Below are 23,700 nucleotides of genomic sequence, written 5' to 3'. Positions count from 1 at the left end.
CTTGGAGTTCCACTGATTTTTATTTATTTATTTTAACTTGAAGGACATCCTGGAGCTCCACTGCTTTTTTGTTGTTGTTTGTTTTGAACTTGAAGGACATCCCCTGTGCCAAACCTTTTGGCACCTTTTTTTTCCTCCCAGTTACATCAGTTGGTCTGATATATGTTGTTACCTCTCCTTTCGCAACCAGGCTTTGCTCCCGCTTCTCTTCACTGACAACGTATAGGCTCAGGGCCTGGAGACCTGGATGGGTGGGTGCTTGACCCACAGTGGACATCCAGTAGGACCATCATTGTTTTCATCCTGAGATGCCTAACACAACACATACAGTCCCTTCAACACACACCACCTACCTTCTGGCCTGGCATCCCAGGCAGACCCGGACCCCCTCTGTCCCCCTGTGAGCCAGGGGTGCCGGCGTTGCCATGAATGCCCTGGATGCCCTGAGCTCCTGGAGGTCCTGGGGCTCCTGGCTCACCCTGTTGAGTGAATCACAAGGAATTTGGATCTTAGGTGAGATTAACTTCACCCCCACAAAGGTCTTAGGAGAAATCCTTGAATTCATATGACCAGTACACAGAATTGGGGTCAACTCCTCCAGCTCAGCTCCATAAGAGAGGTCCTAGGGCTAGAGAAAGTGCTATACCATGGCTTGCTATGTGGGGAGCCCTTACTTGTAGACCCTCAGAGCTCTGCGGTGAATTCAAACCCTGTACAGCTATAATATCCCATGGGTTTGCAAAAGCACGTCTCTGCTGAGACCACAATTCTCTGGATCTTTTTCCACAGATGTATTTATTCCCTTGACCCCACCTGCTTTGAAATGGCTCTTTGGAAGATAAAGAATACTCCCTCTGTCCCAGACCCATGTGATGGTCTCCCTGCCTTACCAGGCTGGGACTGGTTTTGGTGCTTGATCTTTGCAGTCCCAGCCAGCTCTGTGCTCCACACCCAGCAGTGGAAAGATCAGCAGGGACTAAAAAGAGCAAGACCCAGAAAAAATAACCAAATGAGATCCTATCTAAAAGAGAAGAAAGGCTTACCTTAAATCCAGGCGGCCCAGCCTGACCAACAGGACCTCTGAATCCAATTCCTGGTTCTCCCTGTGAAGAGAATGTGGTCATGAAAAAGCAAGAACACTCCTTCCACTGTGGGCCCATCAAAATCAGAGCTTGCTTCATGCTGCTCCCTGGACACCCAGCTGAAGCCCCTCAGAACTGATCCTACATTGAGGGTTTCTACAGAGCCCTCACTGACCATCACATTTCCTCTAGATGCTGGGAAGTCTTACGACCTGGAGAGATAAAGCTACTGAAGAGCTTTTACACAGTTTTAGAGAAGAGAGAGATGAGTGGCAGGAATATTATGGTGCTAGAGGGATTCAGGTGAGACTCATATCTTGCGGCAATACTCATTTATAAGGTGGGTGTCCTGTCTACGTGAGCCATCTGGGGTTCCTCCCTAGTGAACAGGGAGATGCTGGGTCCTCAGAGAGCAAGTTGTCCTGGCCACACAGAGGCCATATCTCAGGAGGTTACCTGGACACCTTCCTCTGAGATGTGGAGGTTAGATATGACAAAAGGAGAGAAGTCACAGAGGGAGAGCAGGAGACAAGTTCTCACAATGTAAGAAGAGACACCCCTGACTTTGGTACCAACATTGTTCCTTACCTTTTGACCATTTTCACCTCTGTCTCCTTTCGTGCCCTATGAAATGAAGAAAGAGTTAACAAGCCTGTGGGAGAGCCCATGTGAAGTACAACCTCAGGGCAACCCTGAGGAAAAGCAAAGGTTTCCAGTTCTGTCTATGGCCAACTGCAGCATGGAGCAACTGGCCCCTTTGACCTCCACCTCTTGTCCCCAGAGGAGGTGGGCAGTGACTGCATGACCAGGGAAGAGTCAAATGCCCTAATGTAGAGCCACACTGCTCCCAGGAAGGAGATGGAGCACTGGGCTGACCCAGTAGATATCGACTTTTATATGGCAATCTCCAATGATAGATTTGGGCCACTTATCTGGTAACGCCATCCTGCTCCAGCTGCTGACACCAGCTCCCCAGCTCACCTTTTCTCCAGGTTCCCCCATCTCCCCGGGTTGGCCCTGCAAGACAAAAACCATCCAACTTCCAGCCACCTCCCCTCCCTCCCTCCCTTCTCATACCTGTGTCCCCAAGATGCTGCACCACCCAGGTGTTCAAACAGTAGTCCATGCAAAGCACCCCTTACTCATCAGTTCCTCTTCCCTTTTAACAACCACCCTACCTTGTCTGCCTTTCTCCTGAATATCTGTGTTCCACCACCCCAGATCTGCAATCTGGTCCCTATAAGTCTTTGCTACCAACATTGTTAATAAAATGTTGTTTTGCATTGTACTTCTTCCACCCCTGTCCTCACACCAGGGCTGGGTTCTGCTTGTCTGTCAGCTGGTTTAGTTCATAGATAAAATAGAATATGAACATGAGGAAAACCTCCTGAATTTTAGCATTTACTCCTGGGTGCATGGCAGATGTGCATTAGCATTGCTGGAAGGGAGGTAACAGAAACACGCAGACAGGTTCAGGGATAAAGGTGGAGCTGTGGGAATCCCAATTTACATAGGTACAGTCTTCTATAGATCCTGAATGTCCTCTCCATCAGCACGTCCCCAGCTTCCTCTCCCTTTCCAGACCCTCTTAGCACAGAGAGCCTTCTCCTGGTCTCAGAAGCTCAGACCAGAAAAATGCTATCGTTACCTTTTCTCCTTTGTCTCCACGGGCTCCCGGAGCTCCCATTTCTCCCTGGAAAACAACACCTTCCATCACAAAGATGCATTGCTATGTTTTTCTGTCCCTCCATAGACCAGGCAGGTGCTGCTCTTGTTCCTGCATCAGCTTTTGGGAGATATCTGTGGGGCAACCCCTCATTTTCACAACTTACATTCCCAGACCAGACTGGAAATGTCCCTCACCCCCTCCTACCTATCCTGTGCAGTGGAAATGCAGAGAGAGAAATTATAAATTGCAGAGTAAAGGCCAGATACGAGTGATAAGATGACAGTCTCCCTTCCTCAGGCTTCTGCAGATGTTAGAATAGGCCTTGAGGAACGTGTCCTATAAGGAAAGGCTGAGAGAGTTGGGGGTGTTCAGCCTGGAGAAGAGAAGCTCCAGAGAGACCTTATTGTGGCTTTTCCATACATAAAGTGGCTGATAAGAAAGATGGGGACAGACTTTTTAGCCTGCCTGTTGCAATAGGACAAGGGGTGATGGTTTTAAACTATAGGAGGGGAGATTCAGGCCAGACATGAGGAAGAAATTTGTTACACTGAAGGTGGTGAGAGCCTGGCCCAGGTTGGGCAGAGAGGTGGTGGATGAACCATCCCTGGAGACATCCCAGGCCAGGCTGGACGGGGCTCTGAGCAACCTGAGCTGCTGAAGATGTCCCTACCCATAGCAGGAGTGGCATTGAATGAGCTTTGAAGGTCCCTTCAACTCAAACTACTCTATTCTATGATTGTATGAGTTTAAGTGACATGGGAGAAGTTCACAGAGGAGAGATTAAGGATCCTCAAAATACAAACCCCACATCTGGATCAGCTGTGAAAGGTTCAACCGGAGATCTCTGCTCATCATCAATGGCCAAAACTGTTGATTACTCCCACTGAACCCACTGGCCTGGCCAATTTTCACCCATGATTCCTCAGCCTCCAAATGAGACTGGCCCGGAAGATGGATCACCATCCTGGCTACCCCCAGCACCATTTGATACCTGCATTAAAAAGTGAAACAAAAGCACTGACCTTTTGGCCACAGGGGGGTGGATGTGCTTGGCCAGTTTTCTCCTTCTGTAAGAAAAAAAAATAGATATACAGAAAAGGGCTGGGATGCAGTGTGGTGGGAGAAAGGACCTGCTACATCCTCACAACATGCAGCTGTGATAAAAGGAGTACAACATCCATGCTATACCTTAATCCTCCTCGGGCGATGAGGGCCTGGGTATGCCTTGAATCAAAAAAGAAAAGAGGAAAGTGGGAGAGAAGTTGGAGAAATGTTTCACCCCTAAGACATGGAAAAGACATCTCTATACAGGGAGATGTTAGGCAGCCAGTGGAGAGGCTGGAGGCATCTCATGGGGAAGCTGTGTCACCAGGGATCAGGAGATCCTCATCAAAGTGACTCTGGCTATGGGGTGGCCTCCAGGTTCTTTGTGATCTGGTCCAGATGTCCCAGATGGGACAGAATCACAGGATGTCAGGGGTTGGAAGCGACCTGGAAAGCTCATCCAGTCCAATCCCCCTGCCGGAGCAGGAACACCCAGCTGAGGTTCCACAGGAAGGTGTCCAGGCGGGTTTGAATGTCTTCAGAGAAGGAGACTCCACAACCCCCCTGGGCAGCCTGGGCCAGGCTCTGGCACTCTCACTGGGAAGATGTTTCTTCTCAAATTTAAGTGGAACCTCCTGTGTTCCAGTTTGAACCCATTACCCCGTGTCTTACCATTGGTTGTCACCGAGAAGAGCCTGGCTCCATCCTCCTGACACTCACCCTTTATATATTTATAAACATTAATGAGGTCACCCCTCAGTCTCCTCTTCTCCAAACTATAAAGCCCCAGCTCCCTCAGCCTTTCCTCACATGGGAGATGCTCCACTCCCTTCAGCATCTTTGTTGCCCTGCGCTGGACTCTCTCCAGCAGTTCCCTGTCCTTCTGGAACTGAGGGGCCACAACTGGACACAATATTCCAGGTGTGGTCTCCCCAGGGCAGAGCAGAGGGGCAGGAGAACCTCTCTGACCTACTGACCACCCCCTTCTAACCCACCCCAGGTACCATTGGCCTTCCTGGCCACAAGGCCCAGTGCTGGCTCATGCTCATCCCGCCCTACACTGCTAACAGGTCATTCCCCAGCTTATACTGGAACAGCTCTTTACAGAAGATCATGAGAAGATGTGTTTGCTCATGGTGTGGATGAGTTCAGCTCACTGTTGCTGTTCCTCCTGGGAACGCAGGGTCACTCACTGCTTTCAAAGAAACTCACTCAAACTTAGGGGAAAACTGTTGTTCAGAATTTTTCAGTCTTAACTCCTGGAAATAGTTATTTTATCCAAATTTTGTAAAAAGCAACTCTTTGCACTTTCCATTTCTGGGATATTGTGTAATTTGGGGACAGATGTTTTAGTGGGGCCTGTAGTGATAGGATAAGGGGTAGCAATTTTAAACTAAAAGAGGGGAGATTCAGACTAGATATAAGGAAGAACATTTTCACGATGAGGGTGGTGAGAGCCTGGCCCAGGTTGGCCAGAGAGGTGGTGGATGAACCATCCCTGGAGACATCCCAGGCCAGGCTGGACGGGGCTCTGAGCAACCTGAGCTGGTGAAGATGTCCCTGCTCATGGCAGGGGGGGAACTGAGTGAGCTTTGAAGGTCCCTTCCAACTCGAACCATTTTATGATTTTATGATAATTGTTCAGATGCATGTGTATGTAAACACACAAATACATATTCACATGTTCACATGCGCATGTCTTCTAAACTCTCAGAACACAAACCACCCTTCAGTTATGCTGCTTTCCCCATGAACCACGTTCTTATGTTCCCTCATTGATTAAGTTTCATTTTCCCCACTTCTGTTTTCCGAGTATCACGTTTCCCTTGCCAGATACAGGGAGAACAATCTGCTCTGCCAAGAAAAACAGCTTCTTCTGCAGCTGTTTCTTGCTTTATTCATTCATATTTATTGCTAACCTTTCACCCCCCTCCACATTCATCATGACTTTGCACAAGCGGGCAACTGGGGTTCCCCTTGTGTCCATATGTTTGAAGACACCTTTCGCAGAATCATAGAATAGTTTGGGTTGGAAGGGACCTTCAAAGGTCACCCAGTGCCACCCCTGCCATGAGCAGGGACATCTTCACCAGCTCAGGTTGCTCAGAGCCCCGTCCAGCCTGGCCTGGGATGTCTCCAGGGATGGTTCGTCCACCACCTCTCTGGCCAACCTAGGCCAGTGTACCCTTGTACGGGGTTTTCACTCACCACGGATCCAGACAAAGATTTCTGAGCTCCTGGAGCACCAGGAGGATGAACCTGTGATGGATCCAAATAGGAATGGTCACCGCTTCCTCCTGGATCATGCTGGTGGCTCTGCTCTTGCCCACAGGCCAGGTCAAAGTTGCCACGTTGGAACGGGGCCTTTCCCACATGTGTCTCATGTTCAGCAGTTCTCCTGGCTCTAATGTGCCCTGGGAGCGCAGAACCATCATCTAAATTCACATGTTCCTGCAGGAAGGGAAACAGCATCCTGCTAAGCACCTACTATTATTTATATTGTAACATTAATATATATTATTTAGCACTGTTCAATTAATTCCTTGCTATTTCAAAGAAAGAAAAAACACCTAAAAGACTGCAACTTCAAACTTTAAATGCCTCCCTGCATTTAATGTACCCAGTATACCCGATTGCAACAACACAACTATTAATGTCTATTAATGGCTACACTTCAACCTGCCACTTGGTGATATTTGCTGCACTCGTGATTTTGGGCAATATATATTTAAGGCACACACAGTAAAGCTTGTACAAATAGTTACTGCCCTGTATCACAAATTGTGTGTTCTTTTCCATATTAGCAACGGGAAATTGTCTGCTTGCTGTTGTAAAGATTATAATGTTTCTAGCTACTGGATATCTCAGTGTACAGCAATTATTGCCCAAACCACACAGTGGATGCGCTGCGGTGTAGCTTTGCTGAATATTTCGATATGAAAGCAAAAAATCTCTGAATTTATTTATAATGAAAGAAAGCTGGGTACCTCCTTGCACCCAAACACCAACCCCGCCAGGAGCACACGAGAGAGAAGAAAAATAATTGGATGAGGTGTAGTTATTTAGCACTATTCCCACATTTTTTGGTGTAGAAACAAACACCCGGATTAATCTCAAGTTATTTCATCTAGAAGTATGTGTTGAGAATTGTAGAGGGTTAAAGGAAAGTAAATCCTAAATGTGAGACTTGAAAGAAATGCCAGTTAGTCCAGCCCTGGATTTTATGCTGTTGGGTTCGCAGGGATGATATTCCTGTTTTGCTGGATTTTAGTAGAGAGATGATAGTTTCACTTAGTGAATGAACCCAGGAAGTCTCTGACTCACCAAAATAAGTAAGGAAAAAAATATTTTTTGGTCCAATTCAAATTTAAATTATTTAATCGAAGATGGTGAGGGTGACAGTGGGAGGAATAAAAGACAGGCCAGTGATATGTTGGCATGGATTTCTCGGGGGAGTGGTGGAGTGCCCATCTTGGGTGGTGTTTGTAGGACAAGCTAGAGAAACAGTGTCATAGAATGATATGGGTTGGAAGAGACTCTCAAGATCATCGAGTCGAACAATTAATCCAACACTAGCACTAAACCATGTCCCTGAGAAACTCGTCTCTGTGTTTGCTCAACCCCTCCAGGGATGGTGACTCCAGCACTGCCCTGGGCAGCCTGTTCCAATGCCCCACAGCCCCTTGGGGAAGAAATTGTTCCCCAGATCCAACCTCAACCTCCCCTGGCACAACTTGAGGCCGTTTCCTCTGCTCCTGGTGCTTGTTCCTGGGGAGCAGAGCCCGACCCCCCTGGCTCCAAGCTCCTTTCAGGCAGTTCAGAGATCAGAAGGTCTCCCCTCAGCTCCTGTTCTCCAGCTGAACCCCCAGGTCCTTCAGCCGCTCCCATCACACTTGTGCTCCAGCCCCTCACCAGCTCCATTCCCTTCTCTCCACTCGCTCCAGCACCTCAAGGCCTTTCTCGGCGTGAGGGGCCCAGAACTGCCCCCAGGATTGGCGGTTTGGGCTCCCCAGGTCCCAGCACAGGGACGATCACTGCCCTGGGTCTGCTGGCCACACCAGTGCTGGTCCCAGCCAGGATGCTGGTGGCCTCTTGGCCACCTGGGCACACGTTGGCTCATGTTCAGCCGCTGGCACCAACACCCCCAGGTCCTTTTCCGTCAGGCACTTTCCAGCCGCTCTTCCCCAACGCCGCAGCTCTTCAGCACAAGCCCGTATTTGATTCACAGACGTGCAAATAGTGTCACAAGGCAGTGGCGAGGCGAGCCCATGGGTTGCCGAGACCTTGCTGAGGTTTTGAAGGCGACCCGTATGCATGCGATCTCATAAAGCTGCCATTTACTGAGGTGGTGGGAAATTGCGGAGGGTAATAACTCTCCTTCATCCTGCAATTCCTTTGCAATTTTAGCACTTTCCTACTCTGAGATGCCAGCAATAAGGCACCTCAAAGAAAAGTAGACAGGTTGTGGCTTTCTAAAGGAATGATTTACTGATGGCAGCATAAAAAAAGAAAGGAAAAGAGAGAAGGAAGAAAAGGAGGAAAGAAGCAGATAAACCTAGGACAGGAAGAGAAAAATGGAAGTAAAAGCAGGAGTATAAAAAAAGTATTCCTGCAAAGAAAGAGTAACAGAAAAGACACAAATAGAAAAGGCCAACAATATATCAGGCAGGGGGATTGGACTAGATGAGCTTTTGAGGTCCCTTCCAATCCCTAATGTTCTGTGATTCTGTGCTATCAGGTGGGAAAATTAAGTGACTGTGGGTTTATCCACATGGAGACAATCAGTGGCATCTATCTGAATTAACTGTGAAAATAAGTAAGCTTAACTGCAGGAGATTTGGGAGACAGAGGAGGCAGGAATAGCCAGTATATTCCTGTGATGCCAAAGAAGTGTCTCATCCACTGAAAGAGTAACTGGCCACTGCTCCTTGCACGGGCACGTGTACTTGAGATCATCCTGCCTCTTTATATCAGTTAATTTACTTCTCCCATTAACTCCTGCCAGGCAGAAATTGCACCTCTGAAATGAAGCTCTTGGGCTATTATGGACTGCTTCTCTCTAGGGCCTCATGAACCTTTTCACAGGTAAAATTCCTGATTATAGCTGCTGCTGACGGGAAAACAAGCGGCTCTATTTTGCTCTCTTTGCATCGCCCTCTGCTGAGCTCGGTTTGGCTGCCGGAGCCACTGGGGATGAGGAGATGGAGGAGCTGCAGGGAGAGAGGGGCTACTCCTGTTTCCTCACCTTTGGACCACAGTTCTCCCTCCTCCTGAGGATAAAGGGGATTTTACATCAAAAGCAACTGAGGAAAGTGCCCTGGGGTGCAGATCCCATTGTGCTGGGGGGTTTGAAGTGCCCTAAAAAGCTTGTGGCAGCTGTTCCACTTTTACAAATGCCGTTACCAAAACGGGGATGACAGGACAGGAGAGTGGGAAGGGTGATGCTATTGACCCTTCTCTCAAACAGCTCTTCATTTGATGGTGAACCCTCTGGGCTGGGATTCAGAAAAAAGCATCTGGCAATACCAATTTGTAGGACTACACCAATAATTATTGCCGGACATCTCGTTGCATCATCGCTGTTGAACGGCACTGATATTGTGCACGCTAATCCATAGGGCTCTTGCACACCAGCCCCAATGATGATCTTAAAGGTCTTTTCCAAACAAAATGATTCTGTGATTCTGTATAATCTCAATAAACCCGAAGCACAAACTTTCCCGCAGCCCCCCGTGCTCTGTTTCTGATATAATAACGCAGGCAGGGACAGGTAGGGAATCGCTGCCTCATCTCATCTCCCTACAACCTGCTCCCGGGGTTAATCAGCTTGAGCTCTTATTTCTCATTTGAATTATAAGTCTTCAGTCTCCTCCCTTTGGCTTTCCTTTCTTCCACCACAGGGTTAAAGAGCCCTTTCACATCTGGTATCTCCTCCCTGTGAAAAGTTCTTTGATGCAGAAATCAAGTCATCTCAGGCACCCTGAGTTTGGCTAAAAAATGTCCAGTCTTGGGTCTCTTGTGATAAATGAGCCTGCAAGCCACCTACAAATCAGTTTTGTGGCTCTAATCTGCATTTCCCATTGGACTTTGGGGAAAAAAAAAATGGCATCCCCAAAAGAATACAGATGTCTGTTTTGGTTCTTGAGATGCAAGGATTAAATCAATTCTTTATGCCCCTGATTACTCAGGACATGCTCCTTTTTGCCCAAAAAATCACATTTGACATGGCTACATGATTCTATTTCCTTCCCAGTGCTATGGCCATGGTGTCTGGGCACAGGGATGCACTGAGCCCCCAGACATTGAACAAACAGGGGTCATTTCCACTTCACTGAGGAAGAAGATGCTGTGTGTGTGATGTATCTGGTGTATTAAATGACTCCACACAGGGGCACATGAGGAGTTGGCTCACAAAGAGTATCCAGCACTGCTGAAGTCCACAGTTTCAATTGGAGCCACAGACTTGTGACCCCCCTAATTTCTTAGTTTCTGGGTACCAGTAACGGAATCATAGAACAGTTCGGGTTGGAGGGACCTTTAAAGCTTCCCCAGTGTCACCCCTGCCATGAGCAGGGACATCTTCACCAGCTCAGGTTGCTCAGAGCCCCTTCCAGCCTGGCCTGGGATGTCTCCAAGGATGGTACTGAGCTCTACCTGCTTTTGAGAGGAGGACACCATAAAGCTCCCACCTCAGCCAGGATCCTGCAGCCCAACCCTAGAAAAAATGAGTGGTTTGAGGCTCCATCCTCTGTGCTTTCAGGTCTCTCTCCAGCTTAACCATGCTCAGCCAAGGGAAACGCTGCATCCAGGAGGAGAAATAAAGCTCATGGACCATCTCCAGAGCTGCAGTTTACACATTTACACAGGTGTGTATTGTGTGTGTGTGATTTTGTGCTGGGAGCCCTCTCGTGGCTGCTGCATCCATGCTCATTCCAGCTTCATGATTCAGTGTGGTGTTAATTTGCACAGCCAGCAGACAGCTACAGTGCAGAGCAGAAGCAAATGCTCAGCAGACCACCTAAATCAGTGAGATTTCCTCCATCAGGGACTCCCCATTCTGAGCTACCCCCTCATTGCTATTCCTAGAAATATCCTTGTTAATACTGTTCCTTGCAGCAACCAAGCCTGTAGCTGCAATCAATCATCTGAGGGACTTTTCAGTTCACTTTTTAAGGCTGTGGGTATCTTGCCTCTGAGCATTTTCAAGAAGAGCATTCTCTCCATCATATTGGAGCACTTTGGTATGCCAAGATGTTAAAACAGCACTGGATTAATGCATTTTCCCTCTCTCCATCACTGGGGCTTGTGTCATGCAATGCATAGTGTTGGGGTAGGGTCTCCCCGCTGGGCTGGACTGTGCACTTATGGTGATGTCCAACCTCCAGGGTGCTGGGCATGGTTTGGGCTCTTAGAAGAAGATGCATGCCCAAGAGGGCAGGAAGAGAAAAAAGAGTGAAATGAGATGTTAAGGCTCCGACAACCACACTGCAGCAACACCACAACTTATTGCCCAGCGGCTGAGCTGTGATTGCTGCTGTTACCAGCCCGGATGCAGCTTCCAACTTTGATGAAAATGATCTAACAGATCTTAGAGGTGTGTATACATGCACTTGTAAAGCAGCTCTAGCTCCTGGCTATGGAAGAGACCTCTCTATTTGCTGCTATCCCTCATCTGAAGTGTAGAAACAAACCCCTTCAGCTTTTTAAGAGGCAAGAGTCTTACAGACCTGGAAGGAAGAGGTAAGGTGAGCCACCCTGCATCACGTTTCCTCTGGGACTGTCACCTTGACTCAGCTGACTCACAGAAGTTTGTTACATTACAATTTGCTCATCTGTGAGTCCTTCAAAAGGATAAAGCCCCCAAATTCCTGCTCAAACCCTAAAATCCTCTTCTTCTAGGGAATCAGACTCCGCACTCCAGAGCTGGGCTCAGGATGCTGCACACCAGGGTCTAAAAGACTAACGCTGTTCAGGGAAACCTGAGGGTCTGTGGACTATTCTGAGATATCTGTGAAAAGTAAGAAGGAAAAGGAAATATTATGTTGGGGGCATATATTCAATTCACTGTCTGGGGTCTGATTTTAAAAAGTATTGGGAATCATCAACTATTCAATCAACCAAGCCCAAAAGAATAGGATAGATGCTGAGGCCAGCTGGATTCAAATTAGAAGGAGATTGTCCTCTTCTTTTTCTCCAATGAAGTGGTAAATTAACCAACAAAACGTTTGTCAAGGGGGTTCCCACTTCCCTGCTCATATGTAGAGGACAAGGTTGGCCATCAGCCTCCTGCCCAGGTCTCATATCTGAGCAGTGGTCTCCTCTGAGGTTGTGGAGGAGCCGTCCCAGGACTCAGAGCACTGGGTGAGAGATTTGCCTCCCAGTTCCTCCCAGTTTATCACTTATCTCCACACTGGTCTACTGCCCAGCACTGCTGGGGAAGACATACGTGGCTGGTGTCCTGCTGTGGTTGTCCTTCCACCTTCTCCTCCAAGGACTCAAGAAGCTCCATTGGCTGGTTTCCTTGCAGATTATCTTCTGGGGGTGGTGGGGACACAGCCAAGCTCTGCAGAGGGTGGTAGATGAGTGACAACACAATCTTACTAATTACCAGAATGGAAGATCCTTTTCTGGGCTCTGACACAAATTCACTTCAGTAAAATAGGGCCAAAATTCACAGAAGTGCAAGGATTTGTCCAAACAAGCTTTGAGAAATGTAACTGCTTTGCATCTATTAAATCAGCACAAATTGAAAAGTAATTAAAAGTAACTTTTAAAAGGCATTTACATACACTGCTGAGAAAAGTGTTTGTCCCTCTTGAGTCTCTCTCCTTCCATCTTTCCTCAGACGTTTTCTCCAAGTACTCAGGAGGGTTTCCTGGGGGCTGGTACTCAGGTTCAGAACCACCAGCAGATGAACCCTGTGGAGACCAAAGAAAGTTACTACTTTTCATAAGTTGAGACGTCACCCACAATATCCTACTTTATCAACACTGTCATGTATTCCATAGCATGCTCAAAGACAGCAGGGCAAGGCTGGAGGCCCAAGGTGCCAAGACCTCTCTTGCTCCTTACTTGGGAAGTGCCAACAAGGATGGGTTGGGGCAGACTGCAAGGATCCCGGGTGGGTCAGAAGGCTGCTTTGACCCCTCCACTCCCAGCTCTCTGGTTGAAGACCAGTCGAGACAGACTGGCCCAGATGAGCGGAGAGGTCCTCAACTCTTTCTGCCAGGTTGGGTTGGGCTCTCAAAGCCCAACAGAGACAGTTTTGGTGTCTGCATACCCCAAATCCCAGCATTGCTGGCACACATCCAGTTCATGTCTCTTGGTGCAAACACATTTACTGTTGAGCACTCCATTTCCTCTCAAAGCCCTAAAATGCTATCATCCAGGTTGCAATGATCCAGAAAAGCAATGTCTCACCTGAGATCACAGCAAGAGCCTGGAGCTGATGAACCTGTCTCACCTTATCTAAATACCTGAGAAACTGGGTCACTGTTGAACCAATCACAGAGGAAGATAAAATCATCAAGAGCTGCTCTTGTGCTCAAATTAGAGACAACATTTCCAACCAGTGACCAGTGTATGGAGAATGAGTCGCTTCTTGGTTGTCATAAAAAGATAAAAGAGGATGAGAAAAGCCCCACCACAGCTGCAGGTACCATTTCCTTGACTATCCCTTATCAGGACAGTCTAGTACAGGCAAATTAAGATCTGTGACTCCTCCAGCAGCTATGAGGGGTGACCCGGATACAGCCCTTTGATGGTATTCCTGGAGGTGTGTTGTATCACATTGGAACTTGGGTTCAGCATGGAAATAAAGCCTTAACATTGCTAATAAATTCCTAATTCCCGTAACACAAGCTATCTGTTACTTGCAATTGCAAAGGATGCAAGTGACTATATTATTTCTAGCAATTCGTCTGGTTACTCAAGCAAACAAGGACTGTGGAGTCATGGCAGGGACTCCTCTCTTGGGCAATCTCAATCCAGTCTGACAACAGGATTGGATCTGTCTCTGCTGGAGCAGGAAAGATGCATCTACTTTACAGCCTCCAAGTAAGAAGCTGCAGGGCAAGTTCAACAGATCACCAGCATGAGGATGGTTTGAAGTCAGCCCAACCTGTGCTGGTTTTTGCTCAGAAGACAAGAAAGATGGAGAGGAAGGGAGGAGGATCAGCAGAAGGCATCACTGGAGAATGGACTGGGAGGTCACAGACAGCTGCTACACATCAGGTGAGCGGTCTGTTAATACTGCTACAGCAAACCAGATGGACAGGAGCACAGATCAACATACATAACAACTCTCCATCCATTCTGCTGGTTATTTTCACCTCAGGGAGTCCTCCAGACATTGGCACAAACTGAGCCTCCATCTCCAGGTCCTGTGTTGCTTCTGTCACCTCAGTGTTGGCCAGGGCATCACGAGAAGTATCAAACACCAATGAATCCTGCAACAGTAAATAACAGTGAGTTGATGTGGTCGAGACAAACCTGAGCTCCCAGGAACCACACATACAAAGAGGTGGATCCTGGTGGCTTATTTCTACCCATGGCCCCATCTCTTCAGCATGCTCTGTCCCACCTGGTGACCTTCCCAAACCAGAATGGAATGTCAACAATTCCCTGCTGGCCACCTCCAAGCCTTCCTTCCAAGCTAGTTCTGCTTCCCAGAGACCCCTCTTTGCTTTTGAGGCTGCCCTCATGATCGCTTAGAATCACAGAATCATTTTGGTTGTAAAAGACTCTCAAGTTCATCAAGTCCAACTGCTACCCCACCCCTGGCACTAATCCGTGTCCCTGAGAATCTCATCTAAGTGTCTGTTCAACCCCTCCAGGGATGGTGACTCCACCACTGTCCTGGGTAACCTGTTCCAAAGCCTGATGACCCTTTCAATAAAGAAATCCTTCCTAATGTGCAAGTTAAACCGTCTCATGCTTTTCATCTAAATATTTTCTTTTTAATATTCTCAATCTAAGCTTTTCATGCTTGCAGCTGCTTTGTTTCCCTTGTACACCCACCACTCCAGCAACCCCCAGCCCTCAAAGAGCACAAAGAGGCTGATGGCTTTGGAGAATGGCTTCTAGCTACGCCATCAATAACACGGGTTGACTGATTCCTATTTCTACTAAAAAAAAACAAAGAGAGTGTTTTGCAATCCCATCAACCGTTATCTTCTTCTAGCTTAATTGTTTCTTACAGTGGCTGCAAGTCACCGCAACCTGCTTGACGACAGAGGTGACCCTGAAGCCTTCGATGACTCATTTCTGTCTCTCATTTCCTTCCAGGTCTGTCCGCCCTCCGAGGATGATGGATGACAACACACAGGCCGTGCTCAGCGGCATGTAGAGGTACCTGCTTTCTCCTGGAGGTCTTGCTTGCCCTGGAGCCACCCAGCTGCCAAACCAGCCTGTCCAGCCCGTTCTGCAGTAGCGTGTTGCAGAGGTCCCTCAGCAGTGCCAGCTGCAACCAGTGGACACCATTAAGGCAGAAGTCCAGTGCCACCCTCCTGTTCCTGACACACAACAGTGCAAGTGCAGCCACCCCTGAACAATGACCAGGGCATTTCCAGTGGGGCTCACAGGGAACCTGGTGAAGTGATGTGTCCCAACAGCCAAGGACTGAGGCATCTAGGAGCTGATTGGTGGTGCTTAATGTGGTGGGTCTCCCCATCCTGAGTAAAACTCCAACATTTGACCAGATCAGTCAGTCTCTCACCTCCCTTGGTTACATCTCCAGAGCTTAGAATAGCTTGGGCTTAAAGGGACCTTCAAAGCTCACCCAGTGCCACCCCTGCCATGAGCAGGGACATCTTCACCAGCTCAGGTTGCTCAGAGCCCCATCCAGCCTGGCTTGCGATGTCTCCAGGGATGGTTCATCCACCACCTCTCTGGGCAAACTGGGCCAGGCTCTCACCGCCCTCACTGTAAAAAATTCCCTACCCATGTCCAGCCTGAATCTCCCCTCCTTTAGTTTAAAACCATCACCCTTTGTCCTATTGCAACAGGTCCTTCTCAAAAGTCTGTCCCCATCTTTCTTCTTGGCCCCTTTTAAGTATGGAAATGTTGCAATAAGGTCTCCCCGGAGCTTCTCTTCTCCAGTTGAACACCCCAACTCTCTCAGCCTGTCCTCCCAGCAGAGCTGTTCCAGCCTCGGGTCATTCCTTTGGCTCCTCTGGCCCCTCTCCAGCAGGTCCATGTGTGTCCTGTGCTGAGGACCCAGAGCTGGACCAGCACTGCAGGGGGGTCTCACCAGAGCAGGGCAGAAGGGCAGGATCCCCTCCCTGACCTGCTGCCCACGCTGCTAGGGATGCAGCCCAAGATACAATTGTCTTCTAGGCTGCAAGTGCACGTTCCCAACTAGTGTCCAATCTTTCATCCACCAGCTTACAGAACAGAGCTGAAGGTAACGAGCACAACTACACCTACCTGCCTGGCAGATACTACAAGCTGAACCTCATCACACTTCTTCAGCTTGATGGCCACCTTGAGAGTGCAGAGGGAGGCCATCAGTCTATCAGTGCTCTATCCTACAGTGACTATTCACTATTATTTGTGTCATGAGCTGAGGATCAACCCAAACTGGACTTTGTGCTGAACAGGACACACAGCATGGTCAGAACACCCAGGATTCTGTGCGGGTCTCTTCTTGCTGACTGCGCAGACTCAGTGCTGAAGTACAAGCCAACCCAGGCGGTAGCACCAAGGTCTGGATGGATATTTGCCGAGTTTCAATGTCACACAGGTCTCAAAACCACCCCCCTATAATATAGCAGCAGAAAAGCTGTCGAAGAACCTTTCAATATACATGGTAAGCTGTAAAAGGAAATCTAATAATCCTGCCTTCTACTGAGTGCCAGTTCTGGACCTGAGGGAGCACACATAGTCTCCAGAAGGCCAGAAGAAATAGATGAAAAAGCTTAATTACAAACACCTTGTCAGAAGGGATAGATGAAAAAGCTTAATTACAAACACCTTCTCAGAAGGAAAGTCAAAGCGTTACCCACCTTGATGCCATTTGCTTCAAAAAGCCTCTCCAGATCCTGCAAGAGGAAAGAAGGGTCAGAACTTCTCCAGCCCAGGAAGCAGGTGGTGGTGACAAAGCCTACGGGTACACATTAAGTCCCCTCTGCCTTCCCAACCCCAGGCAGAGAGCGAAGTGTTTCCAACATAGATATGCTCTATAATTTTTATTTTATTTACCTTCATTTCCACTGCTTTGCCTGGTGGACCGGGTTCTCCCTTCAAATGAACGAGAACAACTCATTAATTAAGTCATTATCCTGACAAAGGAAGGAAGAGGAGCTCTGAGGAGGGGCAAGAGTCACATATCTGGCCCTTAAATGTGCTACCAGCCCACCAAGCGACCCCAGATAAATCCCCTTCAGCTCAAATATTGGGGCTGAATCCCACTCTATTCAATGGGCTCCTTCCCTCCACCATCAGATAGAGTTGCTGGCTTTATTTTATAGGACAGGTCTGGACCAGAGCCAGACATGAACACCATCAAAGTGGGATTTGGACCAGAGCTTTGCACTATCCCCCTCTCCATTTCTTGGCAATGCACAATGTGTAAAGAAGCAAAGGTTTCTGAGGGCCTCTCAGTGCCACCAATGCTGTGGCGGCTGTGCAGAGGTAGCAGCAAGGAAGAGGATGGCCAAGGTGCCTCCATGGGTGGTGGTCCCTTCTGGAGGCGGCTGTGGTCCTGGTGGTCCTTCGTACTGCCACACGCAGTCCCGATCAAATATCTCCAATGGGTTGGACTCCCAACAGCAAGTCCCATGGACAGGCTGTCTGTCTCTTCTTGCCCAACATGGTGTGGCTCTCCAGGTTGGTGATCCTGGGCCACCATTGTGGATGAAATGACGGATGAGCTGCAATGGCTTGGGAAGTCCAGTCATGGGGTGAAAAACATCTGCTGAGGTGGGGGATGACCTGCCTCTCTGACAGGCTTCATTTCACTGAAATCTGGTTTCTGTATAGACAGATTCCGGTGGAATGAAGGGTGCCAGGAAGGCCCTGAGGCTGCTGCATCTCCATGCCAAGGTGTTCCAGGGCAAAGGAACCACTAGCTGAAGGGGGTACACGGGCACATGTCACCTGAATGAGTCCTTGCCTTTGCAAAGACCTGGATCCTGTATCAATCAGGAGATCCACCTGTACCCACTGACGCTACTTTCTGAAGTGTCTTCCCCTCCATTAAGTCAAGGAGCTGGTCCCACCTCGAAAAATCTCTAGATGTGTGTGGTATCAGAAATCTTTTCTCCTTCCATCACTTTCTGATGTGCTCTTCGTCATGCAAGGGCAAAAGGAAGGAAACATCCCTGGACACTTTAGAGATTTATTCCATCTGGCTCCTGCACATCTTCCTCCCTAAATGTCATGCATCTGCTTAATTAAGTTCTAGGAATACAACATCGCTGTGACCATGAGTTTACGAGCCCAGCTTAGAAACTGCTTTGAAAATCCAATCTTTTGGAGGGTCAGAAGAGATTTGAGATGTGTGCTCTGCCCCTCTGGCCAGCTCAACACAATGACACCAACACAAAGATTCCTCTATGTATTCAGGACATACCTTTGGGCCTGGAGGACCTCTTTCGCCTTTCAAGCCATCCTTTCCGCAATCCCCCTGTAAGCCAGCAGGAATGTGTTAGTTCTTCATCCCCTCTAAAATTCCCAATGGAGTTGCTGTTTTCATCATGCATTGTGTTATTTCTCACACACTGGCCCCAGGCTAACAACATCTTTCCCACATTGACCAGCCAGCCTTTTCTTGTAACTATCTCATGGATTCAACATAATTAAGTTAAATTTGGAGCAGCTCTGCTCTTCGCTTGAAACATGCTGCTTAAATAATCACATATTCAGCTTCAACACACATCTTCACCAGCAAGAAGGAGATCGTACCTTGTCGCCTTTCAAGGTGATGGTGTTCTCCAGAGAAGACATCTGCAAAAAAATGGAAGAAACCTTGCTCAAAAAGTGAATGATGATGTCTTTTATAACAGCTCTCACCTCCATGTGTCTTTTATCCCTGTTAGCCCTTACCCATCAGCACAGAGACAGCGACTTAAACCTAAACCTGCCATAGAATCATAGATATAAACCTCACAGAGAATCATAGAATCATCTTGGTTGGAAAGACCCTCAAGACCATTGGGTCCAACCATTAACTCAACACAGTCACTAAACCATGACCCTAAGAACCTCATCTACATGTCTTTTAAACTCCTCCAGGGATGGTGACTCCACCGCTGCCCTGGGCAGCCTGTTCCAATGCCTGACAGCCCTTGCAGTGAAGAAATTGCTCCCAATATCCAACCTCAACCTCCCCTGGTGCAACTTGAAGTCAATTCCTCTCATCCTATCTCTTGCTAGTTGTGAGAAGAGACCAGCACCCTCCATGTTCCAACCTCCTTTCACATAGTTGTACAGAGTTTGGACACAAACTGACAGCGAGCTGAGATATATGGAGAGAAGCATCCATCACCAGAAGGCAATGACTCCTTGTTCCTGGCTTCTTTTGAGTTCCAACCTTGGTAGAAACCACTGGTTTGTACAGGAATAATACTGCTGAAGGTGGTCGGTAGCATTTTGCCCACTTTGAAGGAGCCTCTTACTCAGATCCTGCCCATGCCTCATCCCTAGGGATGGAAGATAAATTCTATCACAGCTCTCACAAGAGGCTGTAGCTGCCAGTAGTTCGGTTTCGCACTGGGGTGGCTTTACCTCCACTGAAGCCAATGGGGTGAAAAAATGCCTCCTTGCACATTAATGCACCAGAACACCTTCCTGATGACCTCAATGGCCTTTCAAAATCTATTCCAGCTGTATTTTTGATGAACCTGGGTTGAGTTGCTCACTTTTCATCTGAATCAACTTGATGTTAGGCCTCTTAGTCAAAGGAAAACTCCACGCAAAAGCACAGGAGAGTCCTGAGCATCAGTCATCCCATCTAAGCACCTTTCCTAGAAGGCATCCATCTGTCTGTCTTGACTATAGAAAGAGCCCAGATGCCTTGATTACACAACAGGTACTTGATTAAAGGTATCAGATGGGTTCATAGATAGCTTTAGTCTTTTCTGTGTCACAATCTTTTTGTATTATCAATAACAAGCCATCTGGGGTGGGATTCATGCACATATCTGCTGCACTGTTTTGCACTTTTGATAAGGTTAGGAGGCAAATCCAGTCTACAACATTCACTGTTGCTAGCAATATGTTCTGGTGATGCGTCCTCCATAGCACCATGGATTCATGAAAAATCTCAATATATCCCTTCCCCCTCAAAAAAATGTGTAAAACAACAGAATTATGCATTACTCACAAGGCTTCCAGGAGTCCCAGGTAGCCCAGGCTCACCCTATGAAGATACAACACCACCACACCCCAACCCCCAGAAAATAGTTAGTGGTGCAATTCAACATTTTAGTCCCCAAACAGCCTCTCTCTCATGCAAGGCTATGGAAGGGAATGTGCAAACCTACAGATTCGCCCTTGTCTCCCTTCTCTCCAGTGATTCCCTAGGAGGGGGAGAGAGAGGGAGGATGAGAACAAGCCATGGTAGGGGAGGGGGTCTCAGCAGACTCCCCACTTCTTGCCAGCTCAGCATCTGATGGACTAACGAACCCATCTTCAAGCAGCTGAGCTAATGAAATCTGGACTTCAACATCTCTCCTGTGGAGGAGTTCTCTGTTATTTAATAATAAAGCCATCGGAGGGAGAACAGGCAGAACATAAGTACATCATTTCCCTTCCTCACCAGACTGAGACAGTGATAAACATTTTATTTCAAGCAGTGTGGAGCTGGGGAAGGTTTTGCACACTCAGGAACCACCAGTGCACAGTTCTGCTATTTAACTTGTGCTCTAGCTAAATGAAAAATAAGCGAGAAACAGCTCTAATCGTCCCTTTTGAAGAGGAGACCCCCTCCCCAGGAAAGAGGGATGGAGCTTCCTATGCCTCCCAGACCACAAGACAGAAAAATATCTGGGTTTTAGTTTGATTGGCATTGCACTCTCTCAAGTCCTCCCTCTCTCAACTGCTCCTTCAGGGATTGCCTTACATCCTTTCCAGGTTGTCCTGTGTCGCCTTTTATCCCCTGCTCTCCAGGTCGTCCTGGGAGTCCAGGTGGACCCTACAAGAACGGATTCAGAGAAGCAATCAGAAATTATTTTTGAGCACAACCAGCAGCTCAAAAAAGTAAAATGAACAATAGAAATGCTACCCCTCTACTGTTTTTCACTCAGAAAATACATATTTGTGCATGGACATTTCTCAGTGGGGACTCTCGTTGGGCTGGAGAAGGAAGTTCTCCCCTCCTGCACCAACCAGGGATGCTTGGGCAGCAGCAGAGAAGCCTCCCTTGATGCCACATCACTCACCTGGGTAGGAAATTATAATAATATCAATTATTACCCTGATTCCTCTCTCTCCTGGTTCTCCAGGGACACCAGCTTCTCCCTGAAAGAGAGGAGTAGGAACTTCTAAAACCTTCTTTTGGCCTTTTGTTTTCAGCCTTTAGCTTTGGAAGATAAAACCAAAGCTAAAATAGCAGAAAGAAACGCCAAGGGCAAGATGAAGAGGGTTCTTCGTAGTTTTGTCTAACCTAAGGACAAGTAAACTAGAAATAAAATGAGCAGGGGTCAGCTCTGGGCAACCTGGGCCAGTGTTTTACCATATCATCTTCATCATATCTAGTCTGAATCTCCCTTCCTTTAGTTTAATACCATCACCCCTTGTCCTATCGCAACAGGCTCTGCCAAAAAGCCTGTCCCCATCTTTCTTATCAGCCTCTTTTAAGTACAGAAAGGTGCAATAAGGTCTCCCTGGAGCTTCTCTTCTCCAGCTGAACACCCCAACTCTCTCAGCCTGTCCTCCCAGCAGAGCTGTTCTAGCCCTCGGATCATTTTTGTGATATATATCCCTTAATGAGCAAACCATCATGCCTAATTAAAGACAATTTGTGCAGCCTTGTCTGTTGACCACTTGTTATTGCAAGGGCATGACCTGGAGTTGTTATCTTGGTACAGAGTGGTGTACCGAGATGTTCAGCATGACCATCTGACTGGATCCTTAGCTTCCACTTACATCTTTACCTCTTAGTCCGGTCTCGCCTGGTTTCCCAGGGAATCCTGGTTCACCTTTCTCTCCCTTCAGACCTATCTCCCCCTAAAGGAAACAAGACTGTTGTTACATTCCTCTTTTGCATTTCATAGTCCTCAAATTTTAGACACTGTGGGGCATACTCAGTGTGCCAGGCCCCATGGCCATGCAATTGCATCCTGGCGGAAGCTTGGGCTCAGAGCATCTACCCTGCTCTAGGAAGGGCTGTGCTTATAGTATTAGCTTAGCAGGTTAGGCTGGAGAGCATCCATCTCTCCTGTAGTCCATCCACCTCTAATGTAGTCCAACCAGACTCCACCATCAGCCTTGGCAGACACTGCAGGACAGACTCTTCTGAGGAAGCTTTGCAATTCAAATATGGTGGCTCATTAGTGGAGACCCAGGACATGGGTCTAGTCTTGAGAGAGGGATGTGGACACAGCATCAGTTTCCCCTCCATGTTTTAACGCCTGTTCCCATGTGAAATCAGTTGAGCTCTCACGCATGGGCACTTAGGCATCTGCTCTGCTAGGGGTTTGTACAACAGGGACCTTCCTCATCACTCAACCACCTTACCACGCCTTCTCCCAAACCAAAATACCTCTTGCTGCCTTCTCCACTTTGCAACTGCATCTTGTTAACACACCCTGCCTTGGATGTATCTCATTTATCTCTTTTGACAATCAATTTCTCGATGACCATGAAGCTTACTCAGCCTAAATATTCCATTCACTGGGCTCTGTATTGTGCTGTAACAATTCCCAGATCCATACGCTCCTTCAGCCAAGCCTGAGGAGCAACACTGAGCAATGTACACAGTGAGACAGATTCACTGAATGAACACCACGTTTGGGATGTTTTCCAGACCTCTCTTGACCAATTTTGAACCTTTGCTAGGAGGAATCCTACAACCCAGGATTTACAGATTTTTTTTAAAGCCTCATTAAAGATTCAAAAGCATTTTTTTACCTATGCAGGGCTCTGTGTGTCATACAGTGACTCCAGCAAAGCACAATTTGTTCAGACCTGTCAGCTTTTGAACACTCCCTATGTTTTGACACTAAGCCCCGTGGCAAAGATAAAACCCCACTGACTCAAGATGCTTTGGGTAACACAGAAATCAGTTGTGAGACATTGCTTTATGTGTTTCAATCACTGCATAGACTCACCTTTTGACCCGGTTTGCCAGACAAACCTACATTTCCCTGCAGAAATAAAGACCGTTAGTCGCATGGCAAGAATGATATGGGTAGAATAATTTCAGGTGAGGGTCCTCTGTTGTAGCTAAAGGGTGCAAACCTCAGACTCAGTGCTGAAAAGCTGCTCTTAGATTGAAACAGTGTAGAAAAGTGCAGAGAAGGGGAAAACAGATGGTGTCCTAAGAGAAGAGCACACAGTGTCCAGATGCATCCAGCTTCCCCACTTCTGAAGCCATCAATACTTTGGTGACTAGCATGGACAGAAGGGTAGGGACCTCGAAGTTCACAGAATCACAGAATGTTAGGGATTGGAAGGGACCTCAAAAGATCATCCAGTCCAATCCTGAGTTGTTGAGTTTTGCAAGTTTTTGCTGGTTTAAAATGCAAGGGACTTTTAACATCCCCATGGAAGGGAAACACCAAGGCATCAACCCAACCCTTAGTGAACTCATGTGGGAGCCACCATAAGCTTGCACCTTCTGAGACATAAAAGTCAGGAAGATGAAGGTCAAGTCCACGTTCAGGTCACAAAGCCATTGGAAATGGGGCTTCTTTGGCTTTGCTGTTTGGAGAATTACCAGTTGAGCATTGACCATCTGTGTTT

At 47.7% G+C, this 23,700-nt stretch overlaps 1 protein-coding gene across 1 annotated transcript in view; it reads right to left on the bottom strand.

Moving 5' to 3' along the window:
- The window catches only part of LOC136111561 (uncharacterized), a 117,947-nt gene that overhangs the window by 41,819 nt on the left and 52,428 nt on the right, over positions 1-23,700 (bottom strand). Inside the window, exons 38-59 of the mRNA XM_071803547.1 lie at positions 23,067-23,102; positions 21,883-21,963; positions 21,211-21,255; positions 20,858-20,929; positions 20,280-20,315; positions 20,120-20,155; positions 18,700-18,741; positions 18,368-18,421; positions 16,996-17,034; positions 16,800-16,835; positions 15,149-15,256; positions 14,127-14,243; positions 12,585-12,713; positions 12,242-12,358; positions 6,004-6,246; positions 3,940-3,975; positions 3,774-3,818; positions 2,731-2,775; positions 2,064-2,099; positions 1,671-1,706; positions 1,044-1,103; positions 354-479 (exon numbers count right to left, since the gene is read on the bottom strand). Coding sequence (XP_071659648.1) covers positions 354-479; positions 1,044-1,103; positions 1,671-1,706; positions 2,064-2,099; positions 2,731-2,775; positions 3,774-3,818; positions 3,940-3,975; positions 6,004-6,246; positions 12,242-12,358; positions 12,585-12,713; positions 14,127-14,243; positions 15,149-15,256; positions 16,800-16,835; positions 16,996-17,034; positions 18,368-18,421; positions 18,700-18,741; positions 20,120-20,155; positions 20,280-20,315; positions 20,858-20,929; positions 21,211-21,255; positions 21,883-21,963; positions 23,067-23,102 — 1,575 coding nt within the window. The remainder of the gene's footprint in view (positions 1-353; positions 480-1,043; positions 1,104-1,670; positions 1,707-2,063; positions 2,100-2,730; positions 2,776-3,773; positions 3,819-3,939; positions 3,976-6,003; positions 6,247-12,241; positions 12,359-12,584; positions 12,714-14,126; positions 14,244-15,148; positions 15,257-16,799; positions 16,836-16,995; positions 17,035-18,367; positions 18,422-18,699; positions 18,742-20,119; positions 20,156-20,279; positions 20,316-20,857; positions 20,930-21,210; positions 21,256-21,882; positions 21,964-23,066; positions 23,103-23,700) is intronic.

Source organism: Patagioenas fasciata, chromosome 1, assembly GCF_037038585.1.
Source record: "Patagioenas fasciata isolate bPatFas1 chromosome 1, bPatFas1.hap1, whole genome shotgun sequence".
NCBI classification, from domain to species: Eukaryota; Metazoa; Chordata; class Aves; order Columbiformes; family Columbidae; genus Patagioenas; species Patagioenas fasciata.
Note: the sequence above shows the minus strand (reverse complement) of the source record. Positions and strands in the feature narration are given on the sequence as shown.